At 43.3% G+C, this 26,518-nt stretch overlaps 1 protein-coding gene across 1 annotated transcript in view; it reads left to right on the top strand.

Moving 5' to 3' along the window:
* The window catches only part of EVC2 (EvC ciliary complex subunit 2), a 316,078-nt gene that overhangs the window by 229,506 nt on the left and 60,054 nt on the right, over positions 1-26,518 (top strand). Inside the window, exons 16-17 of the mRNA XM_082263099.1 lie at positions 11,524-11,640; positions 24,952-25,179. Coding sequence (XP_082119225.1) covers positions 11,524-11,640; positions 24,952-25,179 — 345 coding nt within the window. The remainder of the gene's footprint in view (positions 1-11,523; positions 11,641-24,951; positions 25,180-26,518) is intronic.

The raw sequence follows: 26,518 nt of genomic DNA, 5'->3' as shown, positions 1-26,518 counted from the left end.
GATAAAAACATCCCAAACAGCCAAGGGCCCAAAAATAAGGGACTCTAAGGCACTGCCGCACTAAGAACCTTGCAGCCAAAGGAAGCATCTGCCGATGCCTGAACATCCACTTTGTAAAATTTTGAGAAGGTGTTAACGGACGACCAAGTCACCGCCTTACACACCTGGGCCACAGAAGCCCGATGATGACAGGCCCAAGACGTACTCAGAGATCTGGTAGAGTGAGCCTTCACAGGCATGGGGGGAACTTTTCCCTTCAAAGCATATGCCTGTTCAATGGTCTGTCCAATCCATTTGGCGATGGTAGAAGCCGACGACGCCATTCCCTTCCGAGGTCCCCCTGGAAGGACAAATAGAGAATCCGCCTTGCGAAAGGATTTAGTCGATGACAGGTAAACCCTGATCGCCCAAACAACATCCAAGGAATGCAAAGCCACCTCCTTCGGATGTTTAGACTTCGCGCAAAGCGAAGGCAAGACAACGTCCTCATTGAGGTGAAATTCCGAAATCCTTTTCGGGAGAAAAGACGGGTGAGGTCGCAAGACCACCTTATCCAAGTGAATCACCAAATACGGAGAACTGCAGGACAAGGCTGCCAGCTCCGACACTCTGCGAGCCGAAGTGATCGTCACCAAAAAAGGCGACCTTCTTGGACAACATAGACAACGAGATCTCCATGATCTTTTCAAAAGGAGCATGTTGCAACACGGACAGAACAAGGTTCAATACCACCTGGACCCACACAAGGCAAAATAGGCCCTCCAAGTACGGTAGTAAACCTTCCCCGAAGAGGTCTTTCTAGCCTTAATCAAAGTGTGAATGACCTCAGGGGAGAGACCCCTATCCTTCAGGACCTTGGTTTCAACAGCCAGGCTGTCAAAGCCAGCAACTGTAAAGCAGGATGGAATATCGGCCCTTGAGACAGAAGATTTTCTCGAAGAGGCAGACGCCACGGAGCGTCGACCGCCAGATTCACGAGATCTGCGTACCAAGACCGGCGAGGCCAGTCTGGCGCCACCAGAATCGCCGTGCGCGGTTCCGAGACCAACCTGCGAAGTAACCTGGATAGCAGCTGAATCGGTGGAAATGCATACATCAGGCGATACTGATGCCACGGAGCCACCAACGCGTCTGACGCGTCTGCCCGAGGAACGCACGTCCTTGCCACGAACCTTTCCACCTTGTTGTTTAGACGAGACGCGAACAGGTCCACATCTGGTGAACCCCACTTTGCGCACAACATCTGGAAGACATCCGGGTGAAGGGAGCATTCCCCCTGGTCCAGGGTCTGGCGACTCAGATAATCCGCCTGCCAGTTCTCCACCCCCGGAATGTGAACCGCCGTTATCGCCGGGACGTGCGTCTCGGCCCAAGACAGAATGTCGGCCACCTCCCGAGCCGCTCGGGCACTCCTGGTGCCCTCTTGGTGGATGATGTAGGCCACCGCTGTGGCATTGTCTGTCTGCACCCGAACCGGACGGCCCTGCAGCCTTTCCGTCCAACGTCGAAGGCAGAGATTTATCGCTCGCAATTCCAGAATGTTGATCGGAAGGGAGGATTCCCCCTCCGACCAAGTACCCTAGGCGGACAGAACGCCCAGAACACCACCCCAGCCCGACAGGCTAGCATCCGTGGTGATCACCGTCCACGATAAAGGGCGAAAAAAACTCGCCCCCCGACACCGCCGGGGACTGTAGCCACCACAGAAGATCCCTTCTGGTGCGATGGCTCAATGAAATCTGGAGATCCAGAGATTGCGGTCGCCCGTCCCACCTGGTCAGAATCTCCGCTCGGAGACCCCACGTGTGAAACTGGGCGAAGGGAATCGCCTCGAAAGCCGAGACCATCAATCCCAGACACCTCATGCACGTCCGGAGGGACGAGCACTGAACGTCCCTGAGGGACCTCACCTCTTCCTGAAGAGTCCTGAGCTTGTCGTCCGGCAGGAAGACCCTCGCCTGAACAGAGTCCAGGATCATTCCCAGGTAGGGAAGACGAACCGACGGGCACAGCGTCGATTTTGGAAAGGTTAACGTCCAACCAAACTCCTATAGAGTCTGCATCGTGACGGACAGGTCGTTCACAAGACCCTGACTGGTCGCAGACCGAACCAGAATGTCGTCCAGATACCCCAGGACCGAGATGCCCTGGGCTCTCAATAAGGCCAGAACCGGCGCAAGCACCTTGGTGAACACCCGCGGAGCCGAAGCGAGACCAAAAGGTAACTCCACGAATTGGTAATGATCCTCCGCAATGGCGAATCAAAGGTACCACTGGTGACCCTCGAAAACGGGGGTGTGAAGGTACGCATCCTTCAAATCGATGGAGGCCATGAATACTCCCAGAACCAGGGCAGCCACCACTGATCGCAGGGATTCCATGCGAAACCTGCGAACCCGCACAAAGCGGTTCAGAGCTTTCAAGTCCAGAATCGGACGTACCTTGCCCTCCTTTCTGGGCACAGTGAACAGATTGGAATAGAAACCCCGAAATCTGTCCCGATGAGGCACCGGGACCACCACTCCCTGGGCCCGCAAGTCCCGCACCGCCAGGTGCAGATCCTGCAAGCGCTCCGGAGATAGCTGAAGGTTTGAGGGGAAAAATCTGCTCGCTGGCCGAGAGAGAAACTCGATCTAGTATCCGGATCGAACGATTTCCTGAACCCACCTGTCCCGAACGCGGGCCAGCCAGGGTTGAAGAAAAACCGAGCAAACGTCCCCCCACCCCAGAACTGGGTGAGGGCGCCCCTTCAGGCCGCATTGTTATGGGCAGCGGACCCAAACTGGCCGGAATTCTGCTTACCCGTCCACGGCTTCTTCTGGGAGCCTTGGCCTTTGAAGGGCTTGCCCGTATAGTATGACCGAAAGGCACGAAAAGACCCCTGAGAGGGTCCAAATGAGGCAGAGTCCTTACCACGAACAACCTTAGACTCGTGAGTCTGGGGCAAGAGCGTGCTCATACCCCCGGTAATACCCTTTATCAGAGAATCCAAGGAGTCGCCAAAAAGGCGAGATCCCGCATACGGTAAAGTAGCTAAAGGTTTGCGAGAAGCTTGGGCAACAGACCAACATTATAGCCAAATCAGACGGCGTGTCAACACCGCCACGCTTTGGACACGCGCAGCCAAAGGGACTAAATTTAAGTCTGCATCACACAAATACATGACACCCTGATGAATTTGATCCACCATAGCCAATGTTGTCGGCGGGGCAGAGTCAGCCACCAGGATGCGCCTGAGCACCTGCGTCCAATCCGCGACAGTCTGGGCTGCCATAAGGGAAGCAAAAAATAGGTTTCAGCATTGAACCAGTAACCGTATAAGTATGGCGGGCAAGAGACTCTATCTCCTGTCCGTGGGGTCCCGGAACACCGGGGTATCCTCCGCCGGAATCGCAGTGGACTTAGTTAAAATTGCCACCGCGTGGTCCAGCGGAGGTGGTACACACCAACGCTCATCAGTAGCGGGCGTAAAGGGATAACGCAGCTTGAACCTACTCGGCACAGCAAAAGGCTTCTTTAAATTGCGCCATTGTTCATCAACAGCGCGCTGAAATTCCTCAGAGCAAGGAAAAACCTGCGATGTTTTGCGTTTTCTTTGCGTCCCATAAGAGGACAGCAAGGCAGGAGGACATGGTTCATCCTGCAAATGTAGTGTTTGCTTGATAGAAGCAACCAACTCATCCATGAGTGCAAGCTCTTCAGACGAGCCAGGTGGAGAATTATCAACCACTTCTACCTCAGCCTCCCCCTCAGACCCCACAAGGTCTAGAGATGAACGGGACCCTGAGAAGGGCTTCCCAGCCACAGCAGCCCCATCGCCCTTTTGTGGATCGATCAGCCACCAGCATCTGCACCTGAGCAGCTAGGTTTGCCACAATAGTAGCCAAATCAGCCCCCATGGGGGAAGCAGCAGCCCCTTGACCCCCTACCAGAGTGGTAGGAAACTTGCTTTCCTGAGAATCCATGCCCCAGTGTTGTAAGAAAAAAAGGGAGTACTGTCCCTTTAAGATCGCGGTGAGCGTGGCCCACCGCACACTAACTGAATACACTGACCCCCACAGGGACAAGTAATACTAGGCAAGGAATACAGGAATGGAAGGTAAAACCTGGAGAGGTCACACAGGCTGCCGCACCGATCGCTGTCCTCAGAGCCAGGGAAGTGCTGCGAGACTGACCGTCCCTACAAAGCCTATGCAAGGCTACAAAAACATGGCCGCCGGCCGAGGCTGTAGAGGCAGAAAAACACTGACATGCGGCCCGCGCGAGCGCCGCGAGAATGGCGGCATTTGGCGTCAAAACGGCGCTCTCACCACACAGGATCGGTCACCACAAACATGTCACAAAAAAATGGCGGACCGCAGCAGCGGTCGCCTTACAGTATGCCCACAACATGTCTCACAATCATGTCATCCACAGCACACAGCATGTCACACAGCCTGATACACAGAGCAGAGCAGGAGAGCCCCCCCCCTGCAGCCCACAGAGGAGCAGCTATACTGACAGGGAGCTCAACATCATGCACAGACATGCAGGGTCCCACAGTCCCAGACTGACACCCAAAAACAGACAGGTCCCCACACAGAAATACACTTACCATCCGGATGGCGTGGGGAGCCCGCACAAGCGATCAAATCGCTGCACTTAAGGACAGGGAGAGTCGCAGCCAGGACGCAAAGGAACTGCGGTGCGAAACCGCATGGCGTCCAGTGAGGTTACCACCTCACCGCAGCATCCCTGCAGCGAACAGGGATGGGTCATTCATATTTGCCAGGGGAACCTAGCTGAACGCTCGATGGCAGGCTGGGAAGCCACTGGCCCTGAACCCCGGATAACCAGGGAGGCCAGCCCGAGACCCAGCACCGCACGATCATCTTCATCAGAAGATCTAACTAGAGCTGAAAAAGAACAGCTAAATAAAGAAAGTGAGAAAACTCCAAATAAAATCAAAAAGAGAAAAAGAAGCTGAGACTGAAAAGCCCCAGCACAGGCACAGCCTAACTAACTCCTGAGCTAGACAAATGAAACTGAGGTAGGAATGCAGGAAGCAGGAGGGTATTGACTGAGGGGACCACCCCCTGGGGGTGGGATATGCTAAAAGCTTTGATATTAACATATTCTGTTGCCTAGCTACTCCTACGGAGCAAAGGTCAATAACCCCATAGTGACGAATATGAAGAGGCGGCGACTGTCGGAGGACGTAAGAGAAAACAATATTTTTCACATTTTTTTATATGAAATTTCCATAACTTTTTTAACATTTTAGGCCAATTTTTTTTTTACCATATGTTTGGTAAAAAAAAGCGTATTTTGATTGGTTTGCGCAAAGGTTATTGCGTTTACTAAGGGAAAGATTTTTGTCATGTTTTTTTTTTTTTTTAACGCGTAATGGCGGCGATCTGCAATTTTTTTTTTTTTGCGGGACTGCGACATTGGGGCGGACAGATCGGACCCTTGACTGGCATTTTTGACACTTTTGGGGGTACCAGTGACATTACTACAGTAATCAGTGCTATACATATGCACTGTTACTGTAAAAATGACACTGGCAGTGAAGGAGTTAACTGTATTGGAGAGGGAGGGGTTAAGTGTATCCTAGGGGCGTGCTTCTAACTGTGATTGGCTGTGGCTGTGTGTGTAAGAACAGTGATCAACGGTCCTACATAGTAGAACCATTTGATCATCATTCTTACACAGGGAGAACTGACAGGCGGCTTTGTTTACACTAGCCGCTTGCCTTTCTTCCGGTGTAACGGACGATCGCGAATGCCCAGCGGACATCGGGTCCGCCGGGCACACGCGCGGGGGGGTCCGTGACCGAGCAGGAGCGGGAGCGCGCCTCCGGCGGCACGCGTTCGCTCCCAAAACCCTTACAGGCTAGCGACGTAGACCTACGTCGCTCTGCCTGTGAGGGGTTGGCCACCGACGTAAATAGTCGTGCGGCAGTCGGCAAGTGGTTAAATAACAGAGAAGGTTGTAAATCAGTTTTAGCTGCTTTGGTGTTAATGAAATTAACAACAGGGGCACCAGATGGGCAACAATAAGACGACCTCCAAAACAGAATGGTTTTACAGGTGGAGGCCACTGAAATTTTTTTCCCTACTCACCTTTTCTGTTTTTCGCTAGTTTTGCATTTGGCTAGGGTCAGTATCACTACTGGTAGCACAAGGCAATACCTGGACCCTATAAGGGTTGCACAGGCATTCCAACTCCTCCAGGATGGCACATTGATACATGTCATTCTTAGAAGGTTTGCTGTGTCTCCCACCACAGTCTCAAGAGCATGGAGCAGATTCCAGGACACAGGTTACCCTAGGAGAGCTGGACAGGGCCAAAGAAGGTCCTTAACCCATCAGCAGGACTGGTATCTAAATCTGCTAATACAACTAACACTGCCCAATGCTGCTGTCCAACATTCTGTTCTGTTTCTCCTTCATCCAGAGTGGGAATAGAGAGGTGTGTTAGTGGTCAGATCATTAGGTGAAAACAGTGGAAAAAAGCCTAAAAAAGAAAATGAATGCAGCCACCATGTCTGAGGATTGGTAAACTGCAATATACTGTATTACATTTTTGGGGGGCTTTAAGTACATGCTGGCAATCACCTGTAATGTAATCCCTTGTATGGTTTGATGAGCCAACGTCTAAGCTTTTTATCCTTTAATTTCTGGCCTCCAGTTATGAATCCTTAATTAGTTCTGAAAGTTTATTAAAAAGCAATGGCTTTGTGTATTCTTCCAAGTGAATGTTTGAGGCATGTGATTTTAGGGTCCCTAAACAGTCAAGGCTTGAATTTTGGCAGATTCCTGCATAATTGGTGGAAATTTCAGCTGTGGGTGGCCCTGTCGTTCCAGCTGGATGGTAGATTGTTGGCTGTACAGTGACTGCATCCAATCAGATACAGTCACATTCTGGGTACAATAGCCAGCAGGGAAGATTCCTGTTTATTTCAGTTGTCCAGCCCCATATCTATGGCTAGCCTTAGTGTCATAATAATGGCCAAGATTTAATCATCCTAATTTCTGACAGTGTGGTCTCTCTGACAGCCAGTGAAAATGATGGCATTGACAATCAAACTTATCTCTGCATCTAGCTGTTCTCTGCAGGAGGGAAGCTAGATATGAGAAATAGAGATTTGTGCTTCATATTTGTTACCGTGAAGCAAAAAATTATCTATAGCAGGACAGTAAAATCTATAACATATTTCTTGCTAGATTTTCTCATATAAATAAAATGTTAAACTTATCTTATCTGTTTGTGGTACCACGAGAAAGATCTACCAGTCCTGATAAAGCAGTAGTGAAGATAAAGCATAAAACATACCATCATGGATGAAAAGCAGGCAACCAGAAGTGACCTACCTTTTATGAAAATAATTACTTATATACAGAATGCGTGTATGTATGTGTGTGTGTGTGTGTGTGTGTATATATATATATATATATATATATATATATATATATATATAGTCAAAAGTATTGGGACGCCTGCCTTTACATGCCCATAAACTTTAGTGGCATCCCAGTCTTAGTCAGTAGAGTTTAATATGGGCTGGTCCACCCTTTCCAGCTATAACAGCTTCAACTCTTCTGGGAAGGCTGTCCACAAGGTTTAGGAGTGTGTTTATGGGAGTGTTTGACCATTCTTCAAGAAGCACGTTTATGAGGTCAGGCACTGATGTTGGAGAGAGAGCCTGGCTCCCAGTCTGCTCTCTAATTCATCCCAAAAGTGAGGACTCTGTGCAGGCCAGTCAAGTTCCTCCACCCCAAACTCGCTCATCCATGTCTTTATGGATCTTGCTTTGTGCACTGGTGCACAGTCATGTTGGAACAGGACGGGTCCATCCCCAAACTGTTCCCACAGAGTTAGGAGCATTAAATTGTCCACAATGTCTTGGTATGCTGATGTCTTAAGGTTCTCTTCACTGGAACTAAAGGGCCAAGCCTAACCCCTGAAAAACAATCCCACACCATAATCCCCTCTCCACCAAATGATTTGAACTAGTGCACAAATCAAGGTCCATAAAGACATGGGTGAGCAAGTTAGGGGTGGTGGAACTTGACTGGCCTGCACAGAGTCCTGACCTCAGTACTTAATACTTGTGACAATATAGTGTGTGTGTGTGTATGTGTATATATATATATATATATATATATATATATATATATATAAGTCAGTCAGGGTTCCATTAACTAGCCTGTAGAGGTCTATGCATCCCTCCATGGATATGCCTCCCCAGACCATCACTGGCCCACCATCAAACTGGTCATGCTGAACAAGGTTACAGGCAGCATAATGTTCTCCTTGGCTTCTCCAGACCCTTTCACGTCTGTCACATGTGCTCAGGGTGAGCTTGCTCTTATCTGTGAAAAGCATAGGGCACCAGTGGCGGACCTGCCAATTTTGGTGTTTAATGGCAAATGCCAATCGAGCTCCATGGTGCCAGGCAGTGAGGACGTCGGGCCCTCAGGCCATCCTCATTAAGGGCTCTTTCACACGGCCGCTCCGTGTGTCCGCAAATCATCCTATTTTTTTGCGGATGATTTGCGGACATAATGTAAGTCTATGGCATTGCGGATGTCAGCGGAATCCAAAATGAAACAAATCACCACTCTGAAAACAATCAGCTGAGCAAGATGGATCCCGAGCAGCTGTGGCAGTCCTGTAGGAATGGGTGCTCACCAAGGTCCGTGACCTGAGGAATCCATGTAAATGAAGAAGAAAGTGGCACTTCCAGACCCAGGAACTTGGAAACTTGAGTTTATTTCTTCAAATCATTCCGCAAACGGATGGGATGATATGCGGGCACACGGAGCGGATGACACAAATGTCATCTGCTCCGTGAAAAAAAAAAAAGTCCCGCAGCGGAGCTTTCACACGGAGCGGCCGTGTGAAAGAGCCCAAAGTCTGTTTCTGATTGTTTGGTCAGAGGCATTCACGCCAGTGACCTGCTGGTGAATGTTTTGTAGGGCTCTGGCAGTGCTCATCCTGTTCCTCCTTGCACAAAGGAGCAGATACCGGACCTGCTGATGGGTTGAGGACCTTCTATGGCCCTGTCCAGCTCTCCTAGATTAACCAATTAAGCCCCAGGCCTATTTTTCACACTTTTTGTTTACAAGTTAAAATCAGTATTTTTTGCTAGAAAACTACTTAGAACCCCCAAACATTATATATATGTTTTTAGCAAAGACTCTGGAGGCTAAAATGTATTTATTTTTTTTCCTATTTATTTTTTATTTTTTTTTAATTTATCACAGGTTTTTTAAAAAAAAAAAAAAATCTGATCACTTTTATTGCTGTCACAAGCAATGTAAACATCCCTTGTGACAGCATTATGCAGTAACAGGTATTCTTTATGGAGGGATCGAGGGTCTAAAAGACCCTCCACCCCTCCACTGCACTTCCATGTATTCAAAACGCCGAAAATGGCATTTTTGAATAAACTCACTTTTTGAATCTGCCGCCTTAACAGCCGAGTAACCTGGATGTGATGTCATGGACGCCGCCTCCGGGTTACGTCATCGGAGACCCGAATGAAGCCGCATCCGGCTTAGATCGGGACTCTATCCAGCCGGCGGAGGCGCCGGCTGGTTGCTCGGGTCTCCCGGTGGGACGGGAGACCCAGGCAGAGCCGCGGAAGGCGGCCTGGAGGGGGGCATCCCCTCCCGCTCGCCAGGGTAACGATTGAGTGGCTCCCGAGCCGCATCTGTCATTACTGCCGGAAAGCCGACCGCCGGCTCTAAACAACGGCATACCTCTGATATTGGGACTCCTGTTGGAACACACATCATTTCTCCTGCACTTTTGGCTGAAGGACTGTGGGACATTCAGTGGATTGTTTTTTAACATTTTCTTTCACTGGGGTTGTCTGATCCTTTATGCCTGATTTATGATAATTTAATATTGTCATTCTTTTGCGCTACTAATATTTGTATATGGTTTGTTTACTTCCACGATCAAATGTTATTTTATTGTAGGTCTACGTCAGTTTGAGTGGTTAAGTGGTTAACTGCCTGTCTCCTGGAATCTCCTCCATGCCCTTGAGACTGTGCTGGGAGACGCAGCAAACCTTCTGGCAATGGCACGTATTGAGTTGCCATCCTGGAGGAGTTGGAATGCCTGCGCAACCTCCAGGTATTGCCACATGCTACCAGTAATGACACTGACCCTATCCAAATGCAAAACTAGTGAAAAACAGTCCAAAAAGATGAGTAGGGAAAATTAATTCAGTGGCCTCCACCTGTAAAACCTTTCTGTTTTTGGAGGTCATCTCATTGTTGCCCATCTAGTGCCCCTGTTATTATAATTAACACCAAAGCAGCTAAAACTGATTAACAACCCCCTCTGCTACTTAACTGACCAGATCAATATCCCAGGAGTTTTATTAATTTGATGCTATACTCTGGTTAATAAGTGTTCCTTTCATTTTTTTGAGCTGTGTTTATATATATATATATATATATATATATATATATATATATATATATATATATGTGTGTATATATATATATATATATATATATATATATATAATGTTTCGTGTATCCCCTATTTACCCTACCTGTCTCCTCCCTCATCCTCCTCCCTTTCATCCCCCCCTTCCTCATTCCCTCCCTTTTATGCCTTTCAACAAATTACTCAGGGTTCTTTATTTCGCACTCGGTGGTGGCTCGGCCTCCACCGACAACAGCTATGGCGCCCACGTTCAGAGATGTGTTTACCGGATCCCCACCTGTATGCATTGGATCCCCCACTCCTTGACACAGATAGTTCCCTTTACGGGGTGTCGGGTATGGGGGCGCCACTATGCTTTATCACAGGTAGCTCCCTTGTTTCGGTTCTCATCAGGTGGATGGGCGCTCTACCCAGCGAACCCTTCCAATAGCCCTATGTCCACTTGGTGCTCCCACTGGCCCTCTGTTTTTACACCGAGTTACCACATGACACCTTGTGGGATTGCCTGTGATCTCTTGTTGCTCCATGCATGCATTGTACTGTTTATATGTGTATCACTTTTGTATTTGATCACTTTTTGTGGGCTTTGTAACCTGCCCGTTACTGCTTTGTTCTTTTGTGCTATGTATGCTTTATTCCTTAATAAAATGTTTTTGAAAAAAAAAAATATATATATATAATGTTATTATTTATTTATTTTGTTGTTTTTTTTTTTTTATGCATTCTGAACTACAGTATTCTATCAATCTGTCAGTCAAGTCTCCAAATCCTAAAGTCTACTTTGGCTTTGCAGGTCTAAAAACCTGTCTATTACAAATATGTTATTTGTAACCCCATTAATGGCAATCCTTTTCTCCTAGCCATCTCTCTTGTGACTCTTGTAGAAACGGTAAAGAAACACTGACACATATTCTTGAAAGTAGTAGGTGCATTGGCTTCATTTTTCAGCAGTGTAATTTCAGTGAAGATACTTTCTTCATTCAAGCAAAATATGTTTTATTTACATAGCCTGGTGTATTCCCATGGAATAGGCTCCAGTGCAATTGCTTATTATTATTTTTTTTTTTTATGCAGTCTGGTTCAAAGACGATGAAACATCCTCAGGACAGAGCGGCAGAGATCCTGAAGAAATCTGCAGAGGATAAAGTCTTGATTTATGAAACACAAATTACAGATGACAAGATTAAGCAGGTAACGAAAATGAGATACGACCAGATCAGACGTTGAAGACTTATCCAGTTACATGAATGTTTACTTTTGATTTGCACTCTCTGGCTGTATGAAAAAAAGGCTCGGTTCAAGAAATAAGACCCATGTAATCGTGTGCAGGAACAAGCCCTCTTGGGGTCTCCTCAGTTTAGTTTTGGTTCAGGGCCTTGAAGAGAAGATTTTTAAAGGGACCATGTATGCAAATATGAAAGCTGTGTGCCAACATTAACATTATGAACATAGATGTGTTTTGTGCTAATATTTACCCGTCTTTACACTGTTAGCACAGACCTTTTCAGTTGCTAGGCTCAAATCTTATTGGCCTTGCTGCCAGAAATGATACAATCACAGAAAGGATGCAGATGACATTTCAGTGAAAAGAGAGAAGCAAGTCCTACAACTAATTTATAAATGTATTGAGATGTCCCGACAGGACGTTACAGGCAACCTGTTTATTCTGACTGTCTCATTTGGATCACTTAAAGAAAATCGATTGTCACAGCATACAGTTTTATTTTATAACACCAGCATTGTAATAACAATACAAACAATAGTTAGTTTTGACAATTGAATATGTTTACTTAAAAAAAAAAGTCATTTCAGGTTGTTTTTCAGCAGCTTCTAATCTGTTTACTTTCAACTTCAAAGGACTACATATCCCATGATACCATGCTGCCTGCAAGTAGTGCTTCCTGTCCTGACTCCATCTCCTCAAACTCCTCCTCTCAGAACCTCTGTAGTTCAGAAGGTTGTGGGCAATTAAAAAAAATAAAAAAAAATAAATAAGATATCTGGCTGTGATCAAAATATAGTATGTGAGGCTCCTTACACACAAAGGTAGTACACCCAACCCAGACAAGATATATGTAGATGATGTGTAGCGCCAAAATTAATTAAAATACAAATAATTCATATAAAGTAATAATTAATGTAAAAGTCCCAAAGTAAATGAATTACAGTACAGTGATCCTAAAAAAGTAAAAGTGAAATCAACGATCCATCTGCATAATGCACGAATGATATGTGACACCAAAATAAATAACACAAATAGTGCAAACAATCAGTAAATAATATTGAGTAATAAGTCCCACACTGAGTGAATTTCACTATGATCCTAAATTGTGGAAGAGATCCACAGTCCATCTCCATAACACAAGTGTGCATTCTTCAAACCAAACAGTGCTTAAAAGAATCAACCTCCAGCTCCCAGTGAATTCAACACTCACTGGAATTTATAGCTGCCATTACAGTGAAAGTGTAAAAAAATCCCTTGGGCATCCGTGCAGCATCTCACAGTCGATGGTACCTTCTGATGTACTCCAGCTATGGAAAATAAAGCTCACAACGAGTTAAAAGAGATCTCCAATAGTGTAGTATTTTATTTGATCTTATTAAAAGCATGAAAGTGTAGTACACTTTTGTAACTTTGGTAACTTGTTAAGCTGCTGCGGACCCAAGGATCGTAAAGCGACGTGACGTCCGCAACAGAAACTCTGCCCCAGCGCATTTCGTCCAGTACAACATTATTAAGGGGTCCTCTAGTGACCACATCAGCCATCTTTAAGTAGCCTTGCCAGGTCCACCCAGTCACAAGTGTGTAGTACTGCTGCTCCAGTGCTGAAACCGGAAATGATAGTTCGGCCATTTTAGTGTGGACCCATAAAGGATCTCCAAATAAATATATTCAAAAAATACAAAAGTCTGGAATATTAAAGATTAGTGTAATAAACCACCAATAATTAGCAAAAACTTGTCGAAAACCAAGATATGTTTGTATAAAAAATGGAAAAAATAGAAAGCCACAATAGTTTAAAAACAATATGAGTGGGTGTCCACAACAAGTACAACAAGCAGTGACACAGCAATGCCTACTCATTACTGCATAAAAATCAGTGGAACCAAATATTCTTAAGCACTTTAAGACCAGAGGATTTTCATGCTTAACGTCCAGGCCACTTTTTTCAACTTGGCTTTGCGCGACTTTAACTGACAATTGCGCAGTCATGCAACACCGTACCCAAACGAAATTTACATCCTTTTTTTCCCCACAAACAGAGCTTTCTTTCTTTTGGTAGTATTTGATCACCTCTGCACTTTTCATTTTTTGTGATATTAATAAAAAATATAAAAAAGCTACTTTCTACTTTGACAGGTAAAAAAAATATCCAATATATTCAATTTTTGTCATATATTTAGGCCAACATGTATTTAGCTACATGTCTTTGACAAGAAAATTCTCAATGAGCGTATTTTTAACCACTTTAAGACCGGAAGATTTTACCCCATTCCTGACCAGGCTATATTTTGCGATTCGGCACTGCGTTACTTTAATAGATAATTGCGCGGTCGTGCGATGCTGTACCCAAATTACATTTACATCCTTTTTCCCCCACAAATAGAGCTTTCTTTTGGTGGTATTTGATCACCTGTGCAATTTTTAATTTTTGAAAAAAAGCGACAATTTTGAAAAAAAAAAAAATATATATTTTTCACATTCTGATACATAACATTCTCCAAAAAAATTTATAAATCCAAATTTTTTTAACATTTTAGGCCAATTTGTTTTCTGCTACATATTTTTGGTAAAAAAAAAATCACAATAAGCGTATTTTGATTGGTTTGCGCAAAAGTTATTGCGTTTACTAACTACGGGAAAGATTTGTCATTTTTATTGGTTATTTTATTTTACTAGTAATGGCGGCGATCTGCAATTATTTTTTTTTTTTGCGGGACTGCGACATTGCGGCGGACAGATGGGACCCCTAACTGACATTTTTGACACTTTTGGGGGGACCAGTGACATTACTACAATAATCAGTGCTATAAATATGCACTGTTACTGTAATAATGACACTGGCAGGGAAGGGGTTAACACTGTTGGTGATTAAGGGGTTAAATGTGTGCCTCATGCTTACTGACGTGTGGGGGGAGGGGATTGTGTGACACAGACACAGATCGCAGGTTCAGCTATGCTGAGTCCTGTGATCTGTCCCTGTCTGTCACAGAGGAGATCCGTCCGCTTTGTTTACACAAGCGGGCGGATTTCCTCACTCTTTCCCCGACGATCGGGGAAGAGCAGCGGTGATCACCGCCTCTCCTCCCCTGGCCCGACTCCCGCTGTGTCTGAATACAGCGGGAGCGAGCCTCCGACAGCGTGTGCATGCCGCTGAAAGAGGGAGGAATCCAGCGATGTAGGTCTACGTCGCTGGACCCAGCCGAGCTGCTCTGCTGCAGTAGCAGTAACGTGAGCGGTCGGCAAGTGGTTAATAAGAACACGGAGGACAAGTGGGAGTGTTTCAAGGGAGCATTAAAATAAAAAACATAAACTGCAGCGCTTATCATAAAGATAATACACTGTAAATCAAGTCCATTATCCTAAGCAGAGTAACGGCAAAACGTGATAACACAAGATCCAAAATGTAGAGATAATGGATAGCACATATGAAGTTCATCGTGCTACCATCCAAGGAGATGGTAGCTAGACAGGAAACATAGATCTAGACTGGAGACCGCTACTTTTACCACCACCACACACAACCTCTTACCCAAAGTAGTTGACCCCTTTGCCACCAAAGGGGTCAACTACTTTGCACTTGCCGAATGGTTCAACTCTGCAGCAGAGACACTTATTGCAGACCTGAGTGTGCTTATTGGAGATCCAATATTTGCATGGCGCTAAGATTTGGAACCTTACTGATAGGATACCAGATGAAGGGGGCCGTCCTAGTGGTTGCCAAGGATCACATATATGCGTGTTTGACCTTCTTTAATGAGGGGTAAAAGGCTGTGTGTGGTGGTGGTGGTAAAGGTGGCGGTCTCCTTTCTTGATCTATGTTTCCTGTCTAGTTATCATCGCCTTTCAAAGACAAAGGACTTCATATGTGCTATCCATTATCTCCACATTTTGGATCTTGTGTTGTCAAGTCTTGCTGTTACTCCTCTTAGGATAATGGCCTTGATTTGCACTGTATTCCCTTTATGACAATCGCTGCAATTTATGTTTTTTATTGATTATTTTTGTGACCAACAAATGTGCTAGTGTCTTTCAAAAATCTGTCAGTTGTTCAAGCGTGGATACATTCTCCGTATTGAACAACTGCATTTGCCAGTGTATTCTAGTAGGAGACAACTTTGCAAGAACAAAAATAAACCTATGTAGCTAAATTCTAGTGCAAAGAAATACATGAGAAAATCTCAAATGCATTACTGAAGGGTTGTGACCATATGTTAACAATGATTGGATTTGGTGCTCCACTTCATTCTCAAGGTCTTGTTTGGTCTAGTGTAAAGCAGAATTTCCCTGACAAACCGAAAACGTTTTTTCTTTTTTACCAATAATGTTAAAAACATTAAAAAGCAAGTGAATCCCTGCATTCGACCTCTATCAGTCAGCTATTTTCTGTGTAAGAAAAGGCAGGTATGACCAGACCCAATTAAACCAGTCCGTTGGGCTATATCTATGTTCCTACAAAGAGGCTGAACACTCCAGTTTTACTCAGAGCAGCTCTTCCTTAAACAAAAAACACTAATTGCCAGAAGTCTGTAACCCCTTGCCATGCCTTGTCAATTTCTAAAAAAAAAAGTTTTCTACTTGGCAAACTGAGAAGGCCTTCTTTGGGTCTTATGTAAATCTCTGACTGAAGGTCAATAATTTGTTAGGCAATAGTATAGTAGATTATAAATTCGTCTTAGACCCACCAGACTGGAGTTCTAAACACTCCCCACCTGCCTACACTTTATAGCCCAGATTGAGGCTGGGAGAAGAGGTTTTCCTGCCTGGTGTAACTGTGCATTGAAATGTTGAGCGGGTATTTGAGCTGACATTCCAGAGCAGTGAATATATAAAAAATTTATATTCACTGTTAGTCATGTTGGCTGAAGTGCAACAATTCTAATGATCTTTGACGTGTGTGTGAGTGTGTGATATTATCGCTCAGTTGATCGTGTTGCGTTAAAATGGTAGAGTTGTTAAAGGGAATAGTCTTTAAAATGTATAGGGACTAGACCAGAGCACAAATCTGGCATCATCTACTATGTAGGTGGTACATTTGGCAGTAGTGACTTATCGTTTGGTGTGTTGGTGTTGCTTGCCTCATTGAAAATGTTTTGGGGTTCTAAACCATGCATAGGAGACATACCTTGTATGTTTGCTTGTTTTCACTCCCTATAGAACCAAGAGCATGAGGCGGGTCATAATTGACCTTTATAACCCACAATTGCATTGTGGTAATAATTGCTGTACTGTTAAGTGGCCATATGTCATAATAGCTGTCTTCCACATTTAATACTGATGTGACTGTACAATGTATATGTAAAGCACTGCGTAAATTGACAGTGCTATATAAGTACCTGAAATAGTAATAATAATAATACCCTAGCAATCATTTCCTATATGGTGAACATTGATGAGATATTGTGTGGTTAGCCCAATGACTTAATGGTTTTATTGGGATTTAAATCTTTCCCTCCTGACATGGATCATCTTGCCTTTTTCATCAACTCTGATCCAGCTTCAAAATGGAATGCTAAGCAGATATTTAACATCCTTTAAGGTCATAACATATTGAAAATTAATTACTTTTATGTTTAGATACACAAATCTGTCATTATTTTAGCATCTAGTTTTCCCCTGTACAGCAGCAGTACTCAGGACAGAAGAGAAAGGGTTAGCAAACTGCAAACCGGAATTGTATTGCTTTGCACAGTGCTCTCAGTCCAAAAAAAAAAGAATCAAAATAAAAAAAAAATAGAAAATGCGCGTATTTTTGCAGGTAAAAAAAATATGCATTTATTTATTTTTTGTTAGGGGCCTGTAAAACATTGCACCCACAATCAGCAGATTGTGGGTCCTGCAGTATCTTTCAGGAAGCTCAATGAACTACCAAAGAACTACAAGCCAACAGCCGCAAAAGTTGTTGCTACATGTAGTTTTACATTCGCAAAACACTGAATGAAGGATGTGGCTGAGCGGGCGGAAGCCCTGCACGACCGTGTATTTTTTAGCTTATGACAGCGAGCAAGTGGAGAAGATCCCTGCTTGCTGTGAAAACGGGGGATCGGGGGGAATGTGGATGCCGAGGTTGGTGAATCTGTAATCCATAATATGGGTGTAACATGTTACAAAAGGTGAGCTTATCCTTTAACAGTGTAAAAATGCTTTTAGGAGAGTGCAAAGGGAGCTGTGACAAAGGAGGCAAAATTTCAGCACACATCTTTTCCTATTGTCACTCATCGTGTGGATGAGAACATTATGATTTTGTAGAGATGATGGGTTGATCTGCACACTTAAGGATGCTTGCATCTAAAAGGGTAAAGCTGGCCTTACACCTTTAGAGTTTTTTTAAAAAATGTTTCATTTTCATAACATTCGATTAACTAAGAGTTAAAGGGGACAATTCAACAATCACTTTTGACCAGAGCAAGCGAAAAAAATCAAACGAGAAGGATGAAAATCATTTGTCGAATCTAATGGGAACAAAATTTTAATAGTTGAATTAACCCCCAGCCGAGAAAAATTGTAACTAATCTTATGCACATACAGTGAGGAAAAAAATATTTGATCCCCTGCTGATTTTGTACATTTGCCCACTGACAAAGAAATGATCAGTGTATAATTTTAATGGAAGGTTTATTATAACAGTGAGAGACAAAATAACAAAAATATCCAGAAAAATGCATTTCAAAAAAGTTATAAATTTGATTTGCATTTTAATAAGTGAAATAAGTATTTAATCCTCTATCAATCAGCACGATTTCTGGCTCCCAGATGTCTTCTATACAGTTAACGAGCTGAGATTAGGAGCACTCTCTTAAAGGGAGTGCTCGTAATCTAAGCTTGTTACCTGTATAAAAGACACCTGTCCACAGAAGCAATTAATCAATCAGGTTCCAATCTCTCAACTATGGCCAAGGATGTCAGGGACAAGATTGTAGTCCTACACAAGGCTGGAATGGGCTACAAGACCATCGTGAGAGGGTGACAACAGTTAGTGTGATTATTCGCAAATGGAAGAAACACAAAATAACTGTCAATCTCCCTTGGTCTGGGGCTCCATGCAAGGTCTCACCTCTTGGAGTTTCAATGATTATGAAAACGGTGAGGAATCAGGCCAGAACTACACGGGAGAATCTTCTTAATGATGTTAAGGCAGTTGGGACCATAGTCACCAAGAAAACAATTGGTAACACACTACGCTGTGAAGGACTGAAATCCTGCAGCGCCTGCAAGGTCCCCCTGCTCAAGAAAGCACAAAAACAGGTCCATCTGAAGTATGCTAATAAACATCTGAATGATTCTAAGGAGAACTGGGTGAAAGTTTTGTGATCAGATAAGACCAAAATCAAGCTCTTTGGCATCAACTCAACTCGCCGTGTTTGGAGGAGGAGCAATTCTGACTAGGACCCCAGGAACACCATTCCCAATGTCAAACAGGGAGGTGAAAACATTATGCTTTGGTGGTGTTTTTCTGCTAAGGGGACAGGACAACTTCACATGCATCAAAGGGACGATGGACGGGGCCATGTACTGTCAAATCTTGGGTGAGAACCTCCTTCCCTCAGCCAGGGCATTGAAAATGGGTTGTGGTTGGGTAGTCCAGCATGACAATGACCCAAAACACGGTAACGAAGGAGTGGCTCAAGCAGAAGCACAATAAGGTCCTGGAGTGGCCTAGCTAGGCACCAGACCTTAATCCCATAGAAAATAGGTGGAAGGAACTGAAGGTTTGAGTTACCAAACGTCCACCTCTAAACCTTAATGGCTTGGAGAGGATCTGCAAAGAGGAGAGGGACAAGATCCCTCCTGAGATGTGTGCAAAACTGGTGGCCAACTACAAGAAAAGTTTGACCTCTGTCATTGCCAACAAGAGTTTTGCCACCAAGTACCAAGTTATGTTTTTCAAAGGGGTTAAATACTTTTTTCACTCATTAAAATGCAAATCATTTTATAATTTTTTTGATTGGAGTTTTTTGTTGTTATGCTGTCTCTCGCTGTTAAAATAAACCTACCATTAAAATTATAAACTGATCATTTCTTTGTCAGTGGGCAAACATACGAAACCAGCAGGGGATCAAATACTTTTTTACCTCACTGTACAATTGTCCACATTAGTCCAAAAATAAAATGTTCAATCTACGAAATTTGAGACATTGACAAATGGCGTTTGAACGAAAAGTCATTCAAAATCAGTTGAATCTATGAAGGCAACATTGAATGGCTGATTTTTATACTTACTTGATTGAATGTTCGAAAACAGAATTCTATAGGTGTAAGGGTCAGCGTAAGCCTGGCAATATATGTTGGGCCTTTACGTGGGATCCTGGTATTGATTATGATGCCTGGTGCTTAAGTATTTTCTTGGTAATATGTTCACAAGCAAAGCAAGTGAAGCTGTTGTGTATATTTGTTTATGTACAGCAATTCCACATTGCAGGAGTTGCATTTTACAAAAGCCTTATATTATAACCATTTACCCTTGAAATGCGTTGGGTCTTTCTTCTATCTATACACAGATTAATGTGGTTATTTCTGTAAACCCAGCAATAGTACTTTTTTCAACCGCATCGGTATTTTGCTGTACACAAAATGTTTTTTTATATATGTGTTGATAAAGTACAACCCGATTCCAAAAAAGTTGGGACACTGTACAAATTGTGAAAATAAAAAAGGATTCAATGATGTAGAAGTTTCAAATTTCAATATTTTATTCAGAATACAACATAGATGACATATCAAATGTTTAAACTGAGAAAATGTATCATTTTAAGGGAAAGATAAGTTGATTTTAAATTTCATGGCATCAACATATCTCAAAAAAGTTGGGACAAGGCCATGTTTACCTTGGTGTGGCATCCCCTCGTCTTTTTATAACTGTCTGCAAACGTCTGGGGATTGAGGAGACAAGTTGCTCAGTTTAGGAATAGGAATGTTGTCCCATTCTTGTCTAATACAGGCTTCTAGTTGCTCAACTGTCTTAGGTCTTCTTTGTCGCATCTTCCTCTTTATGATGCGCCAAATGTTTTCTATGGGTGAAAGATCTGGACTGCAGGCTGGCCATTTCAGTACCCGGATCCTTCTTCTACGCAGCCATGATGTTGTAATTGATGCAGTATGTGGTCTGGCATTGTCATGTTGAAATTACAAGGTCTTCCCTGAAAGAGACGACGTCTGGATGGGAGCATATGTTGTTCTAGAACTTGGATATACCTTTCAGCATTGATGGTGCCTTTCCAGATGTGTAAGTTGCCCATGCCACACTCACTCATGCAACCCCATACCATCAGAGATGCAGGCTTCTGAACTGAGCGCTGTTAACAACTTGGGTTGTCCTTGTCCTCTTTAGTCCAGATGACATGGCGTCCGAGTTTTCTAAAAATAATTTAAAATTTTGATTTGTTTGACCACAGAAGTTTTCCACTTTCCCACAGTCCATTTTAAATGAGCCTTGGCCCAGAGAAAAGGCCTGCGCTTCTGGATCATGTTTAGATATGGCTTCTTTTTTGGCCTATAGAGTTTTAGCCGGCAACGTCGAATGGCACAGTGGATTGTGTTCACCGACAATGTTTTCTGGAAGTATTCCTAAGCCCATGTTGTGATTTACATTACAGTAGCATTCCTGCATGTGATGCAGGGCCGTCTAAGGGCCCAAAGATCACGGGCATCCAGTATGGTTTTCCGGCCTTGACCCTTACGCACAGAGATTGTTACAGATTCTCTGAATCTTTGGATGATATTATGTACTGTAGATGATGATAACTTCAAACTCTTTGCAAATTTTCTCTGAGAAACTCCTTTCTGATATTGCTCCACTATTTTTCGCCGCAGCATTGGGGGAATCTTTACTTCTGAGAGACAGCACCACTCTGAGAGGCTCTTTTTGTACCCAATCATGTTGCCAATTGACCTAATAAGTTGCAAATTAGTCCTCCAGCTGTTCCTTATATGTACATTCAACTTTTCCGGCCTCTTATTGCTACCTGTCCCAAATTTTTTGGAATGTGTAGCTCTCATGAAATCCAAAATGAGGAAATATTTGGCATGACATTTCAAAATGTCTCACTTTCAACATTTGATATGTTATCTATATTATATTGTGAATATAATATACATTTATGAGATTTGTAAATTAGTCCATTCCTTTTTTACTCACAATTTGTACGGTGTCCCAACTTTTTTGGAATTAGGTTTGTATATTGTATAAACTTTTAAACCACGTTGATAGTAATGCCCTAAAAAACCCCATCAGAGGGTGTTGTGTCTATACAATCTGTTATTACAAGGGTCATTGTGATCTGGTAAGGAGCTGCAGTGTGACTTATAAATCAGGTGCACTATTCACTGTTTTGAGTTTCCAGTCCACAGATTCCCCCCCCCCCCCCATTACTTTTCTAGGGACAACCCAAAATGTGGGATTTTCTTTTACTTTCAATGATGATGGTAAACAGGACACAGAGTGGGTGAATCTCCCTAATGGAGGCACAGACAGCAATAAAATCCAACAGGCATTCTGATCCCTCTCCACTATCAAAAAATAAACAAAAATGTGGCCTTTAGTTATACCTGAAGATCTCACTTATATGCATTATTTGCAGACTTTTTATTTGCTCACTTGTTATGTTACAGGACATTTACAAACCTTACAAGTGGACACCTGAACAAAATAATGGGGTGGGCAACTACATGGCAGACAGATGAGGTTTAATGTTGAAAAATGTAAAGTAATGCACTTGGGCGTCAGAAACACGAAAGCAAGCTACTCACTAGGGGGGGAACCTCTGGGTGAATCTAAGATGGAAAAGGACTTGGGGGTACTAGTGGACAACAGGCTTTACAATGGCCTGCAATGCCAAGCCGCTGCAAGCAAAGCCAACAGAATACTGGCATGTATAAAAAAGGGGATTCACTCCCGAAATAAAGAGATTATTCTCCCACTCTACAAGACTCTGGTCCGGCCACATCTGGAGTATTCCGTCCAGTTCTGGGCACCGGTCCTCAGGAAGGATGTGCTGGAACTGGAGAGAGTCCAGAGAAGAGCAACAAAAATAATTAGGGGAATGGAGGACATCAGCTATGAGGAAAGACTACAAGCATTGAACTTATTCTCTCTGGAGAAGAGACGATTGAGAGGGGATATGATATCAATGTACAAATACTGTACTGGTGAGAACCCTAGCATAAGGAACAAACTTTTCAGAGAAAGGGAATACAATAAGACACGTGGCCACTCACTAAAACTAGAGGAAAAACGGTTTAACCTTAAAATACGAAGGGGGTTCTTTACTGTCAGAGCAGTAAGGATGTGGAATTCTCTTCCACAAGCATTGGTATCAGCAGGGAGCATCAATAGTTTCAAAAAACTATTAGATGGGCACCTTAAAGACCACAACATAAAGGGGATGGACTGATGTCTTTTTTCAACCTCACAAACTATGTAACTATGTCATTTAAACATTTTTTTAATACCTAACATTCTTCACGCAGATATTTTGAGCACTTTTAAAGAGCTTTTGTATTCTTGGTGAGTTAAAATGTTTACAGCGCTGCACTTTTTTATATATACAGTATCTCACAAAAGTGAGTACACCCCTCGTATTTTTGTAAATATTTTATTATATCTTTTCATGTGACAACACTGAAGAAATTACACTTTGCTGCAATGTAAAGTAGTGAGTGTGCAGCTTGTATAACAGTGTAAATTTGCTGTCCCCTCAAAATAACTCAACACACAGCCATGAATGTCTAAATCGCTGGCAACAAAAGTAAGTACACCCCTAAGTGAAAGTGTCCAAATTGGGCCTAATTAGCCATTTTCCCTCCCCCGTGTCATGTGACTCATTAGTGTTACAAAGTCTCAGGTGTGAATGGGGAGCAGGTGTGGTAAATTTGGTGTTATCGCTCTCACTCTCCCATACTGTAAACTGGAAGTTCAACATGGCACCTCATGGCAAATAACTCTCTGAGGATCTGAAAAAAAGAATTGTTGCTCTACAAAAAGATGACCTAGGCCAGTGATGGCAAACCTTGGCACCTCAGATGTTTTGGAGCTACATTTCCCATGATGCTCATGCACTCTGCAGTGTAGGTGAGCATCATGGGAAATGTAGTTCCAAAACATCTGGGGTGCCAAGGTTCGCCATCACTGACCTAGGCTATAAGAAAATTACCAAGACCTTGAAACTGAGCTGCAGCAAGGTGGCCAAGACTTTACATCTGTTTAACAGGACAGGTTCCACTCCGAACAGGCCTCGCCGTGGTCGACCAAAGGTGTTGAGTGCACGTGCTCAGTGTCATATCCAGAGGTTGTCTTTGGGAAAATAGATGTATGAGTGCTGCCAGCTGGTGGGGGGTCAGCCTGTCAGTGCTCAGACCATACGCCGCACACTGCATCAAATTGATCTGCATAGGTGTCGTCCCGGAAGGAAGCCGTTTGTAAAGATAATGCACAAGAAAGCCCACAAAGACAAGTGTGTCTTGCCTACAGTCAAGCATGGTGGTGGGAGTGTCATGGTCTGTGGCTGCATGAGTGCTGCCGGCACTGGGGAGCTACAGTTTACTGAGGGAACCATGAATGCCAACATGTACTGTGACATACTGAAGCAGAGCATGCCCCCCTCGCTTCAGGGACTGGGCTGCAGGGCAGTATTCCAACATAAAGGTAAAGGTGATGGACTGGCCAAGCATGTCTCCCGACCGAAACCCTATTGAGCATCTGTGGGGCATCCTCAAACGGAAAAGTGGAGGAGCGCAAGGTCTCTAACAGCCACCGGCTCTGTGATGTTGTCATGGAGGAGTGGAAGAGGACTCCAGTGGCAACCTGTGATGCTCTGGTGAACTCCATGCCCAAGAGGGTTAAGGCAGTGCTGGAAAATAATGGCGGCCACACAAAATTGTGACACTTTAGGCCCAATTTGGTCATTTTCACTTAGGGGTGTACTCACTTTTTTTGTTGCCAGCGGTTCAGACAATAATGGCTGTGTGTTGAGCTATTTTTGAGGAAAAAGCAAATTTACACGGTTATACAAGCTGTACACTCACTACTTTACATTATAGCAATGTGTCATATCGTCAGTGTTGTCACATGAAAAGGTATAATAAAATATTTACAAAAATGTGAAGGGTGTACTCACTTTTGTGAGATACTGTACGTTATGGAGTTTATGTATCCAAACTCCTAGTGCTGGCAGCTTGTGCGTTTAATACCCAACCTGAGCACAGTGGGTTTTTCTTTTTTATATGGGTATGTTTAACCAAATGTCATGGTAGACAGTTCTTAGTCTTCTTTTCCTATTTTACAGGTGCGTGGAGAACTGCTGCTGCAGAGAGTACACCAGCTGAAGGCCAGAGAGTATAAGCTGGGGGAATATCTGACTTTGTTACAGTTCCAGATAGTTAATAACAAATCAAAGATTTTCTCAGTCCATTCAGCCCTTCTTCAGCTGCAGTCCCTTTTATTAGAAGAGGAGACAAAATCCATAACGCACAACACATCCGAGTATGAAGAGCTTCTACTCACAATAAATCAGGTGAGAGATAGTTGCTTCTTTAAAGCTTTAAGGCCCGTACACAAGATAAGAAAATTGTACGAAAACTGTCCATACGCCAAATGATTGGCCGACCAGCCAATCATTAATATAGTTCTTTGACGGCCGATTCTGACCTTTCAGATGAAAAAAACTGAAGGTGCATGCTGGAAATTTTTTATCGTATGTGAACACAATGTCTGATTTTCATTTAATTAGTACAATTTTCGTCCGAAAAAAAATTGGAAGAGCAAGACTACGCATGCTTGGAAATGAAAGAATACATTACAATACAATTCAACACATTACATCACTTCTGAAGTTGTTCTGTCGTACGAGAATTTTCATAACTTTAGTAATCCCTTCATTTTCAATATCAGACCAGCATGCAACAAAAAACAGACGATCATTCGTCCGGTATTCTCATTGTGTGTACGAGGCTTTAGGCTTCATGCACATTGGCCAAAAAATCGCTGCTTCTACAGGAGTTATATGTTTTGTCTGTAGAAGCAGCTCAACGTTATCCGATGTGTCCATGCATATTAGGATGACTGGAGGCATATTTTAGGTTCAGCATTTAGAGGCAGGAAAAAAACCCTTCTGGTTTGCATTTTTGATTGGAGCTTTTTGGAAGAAAAAAACAACAAATTCTCTTAAACTCCTGTAAATGTGTATAAAAATGCTGTAAAAGCATTTTTTTTGTTTCTACAAAGGGAACAGATTTTTTCCTTTTGCCCCAGGGAAGAGGTTTTTTTTTTGCCCAGCATGCATGAAGCCTTACTGTAATTCCTCAACAAGAGGGTAATGGGCCATACACACTATACAATTGTCTTTAGATTTTTTCCTTTAGATTTACCAAAACCATATAATATGAGGTCAAATCTAAACAGTTTTAATTTGTATGCAATCAGGCAGGTCCCTACACTACATTGTTGAAGGTAAATCTAAAGGAAATCTAACAACAAAAGTTGTATAGTGTGTATCCAACTTAAGTCATGAACTGTCTTCATCTAACCTTATGTCACATTTATAAAAACCGAAACCTGAGCAGTCAATAAATATTATACTTGGTAAATATATTGGTGATCACCAGCCTGTGAAGTGCTACATGTTATGATGTGCAACTTTTTTGCTTTCTGATCCCTGTAATCCCTGTGTTTATCTGACTTTTATGTACTGGTCATACAAATCGGTTTCTACTTCATATATCAAGTTCCATCTTAAGATGTATAGCAAATGTATTAAATGTGTATATACACTGAACAAAATTATAAACGCAACACTTTAGTGTTTGTTCCCATTTTTCATGAGCTGAACTCAAAGATCTAAGACTGTACCGTAC

The sequence above is a fragment of the Pelophylax lessonae genome (assembly GCF_965119305.1).
Source record: "Pelophylax lessonae genome assembly, chromosome: 1".
NCBI lineage: Eukaryota > Metazoa > Chordata > Amphibia > Anura > Ranidae > Pelophylax > Pelophylax lessonae.
This window is presented reverse-complemented; position numbering and strand designations above follow the sequence as displayed.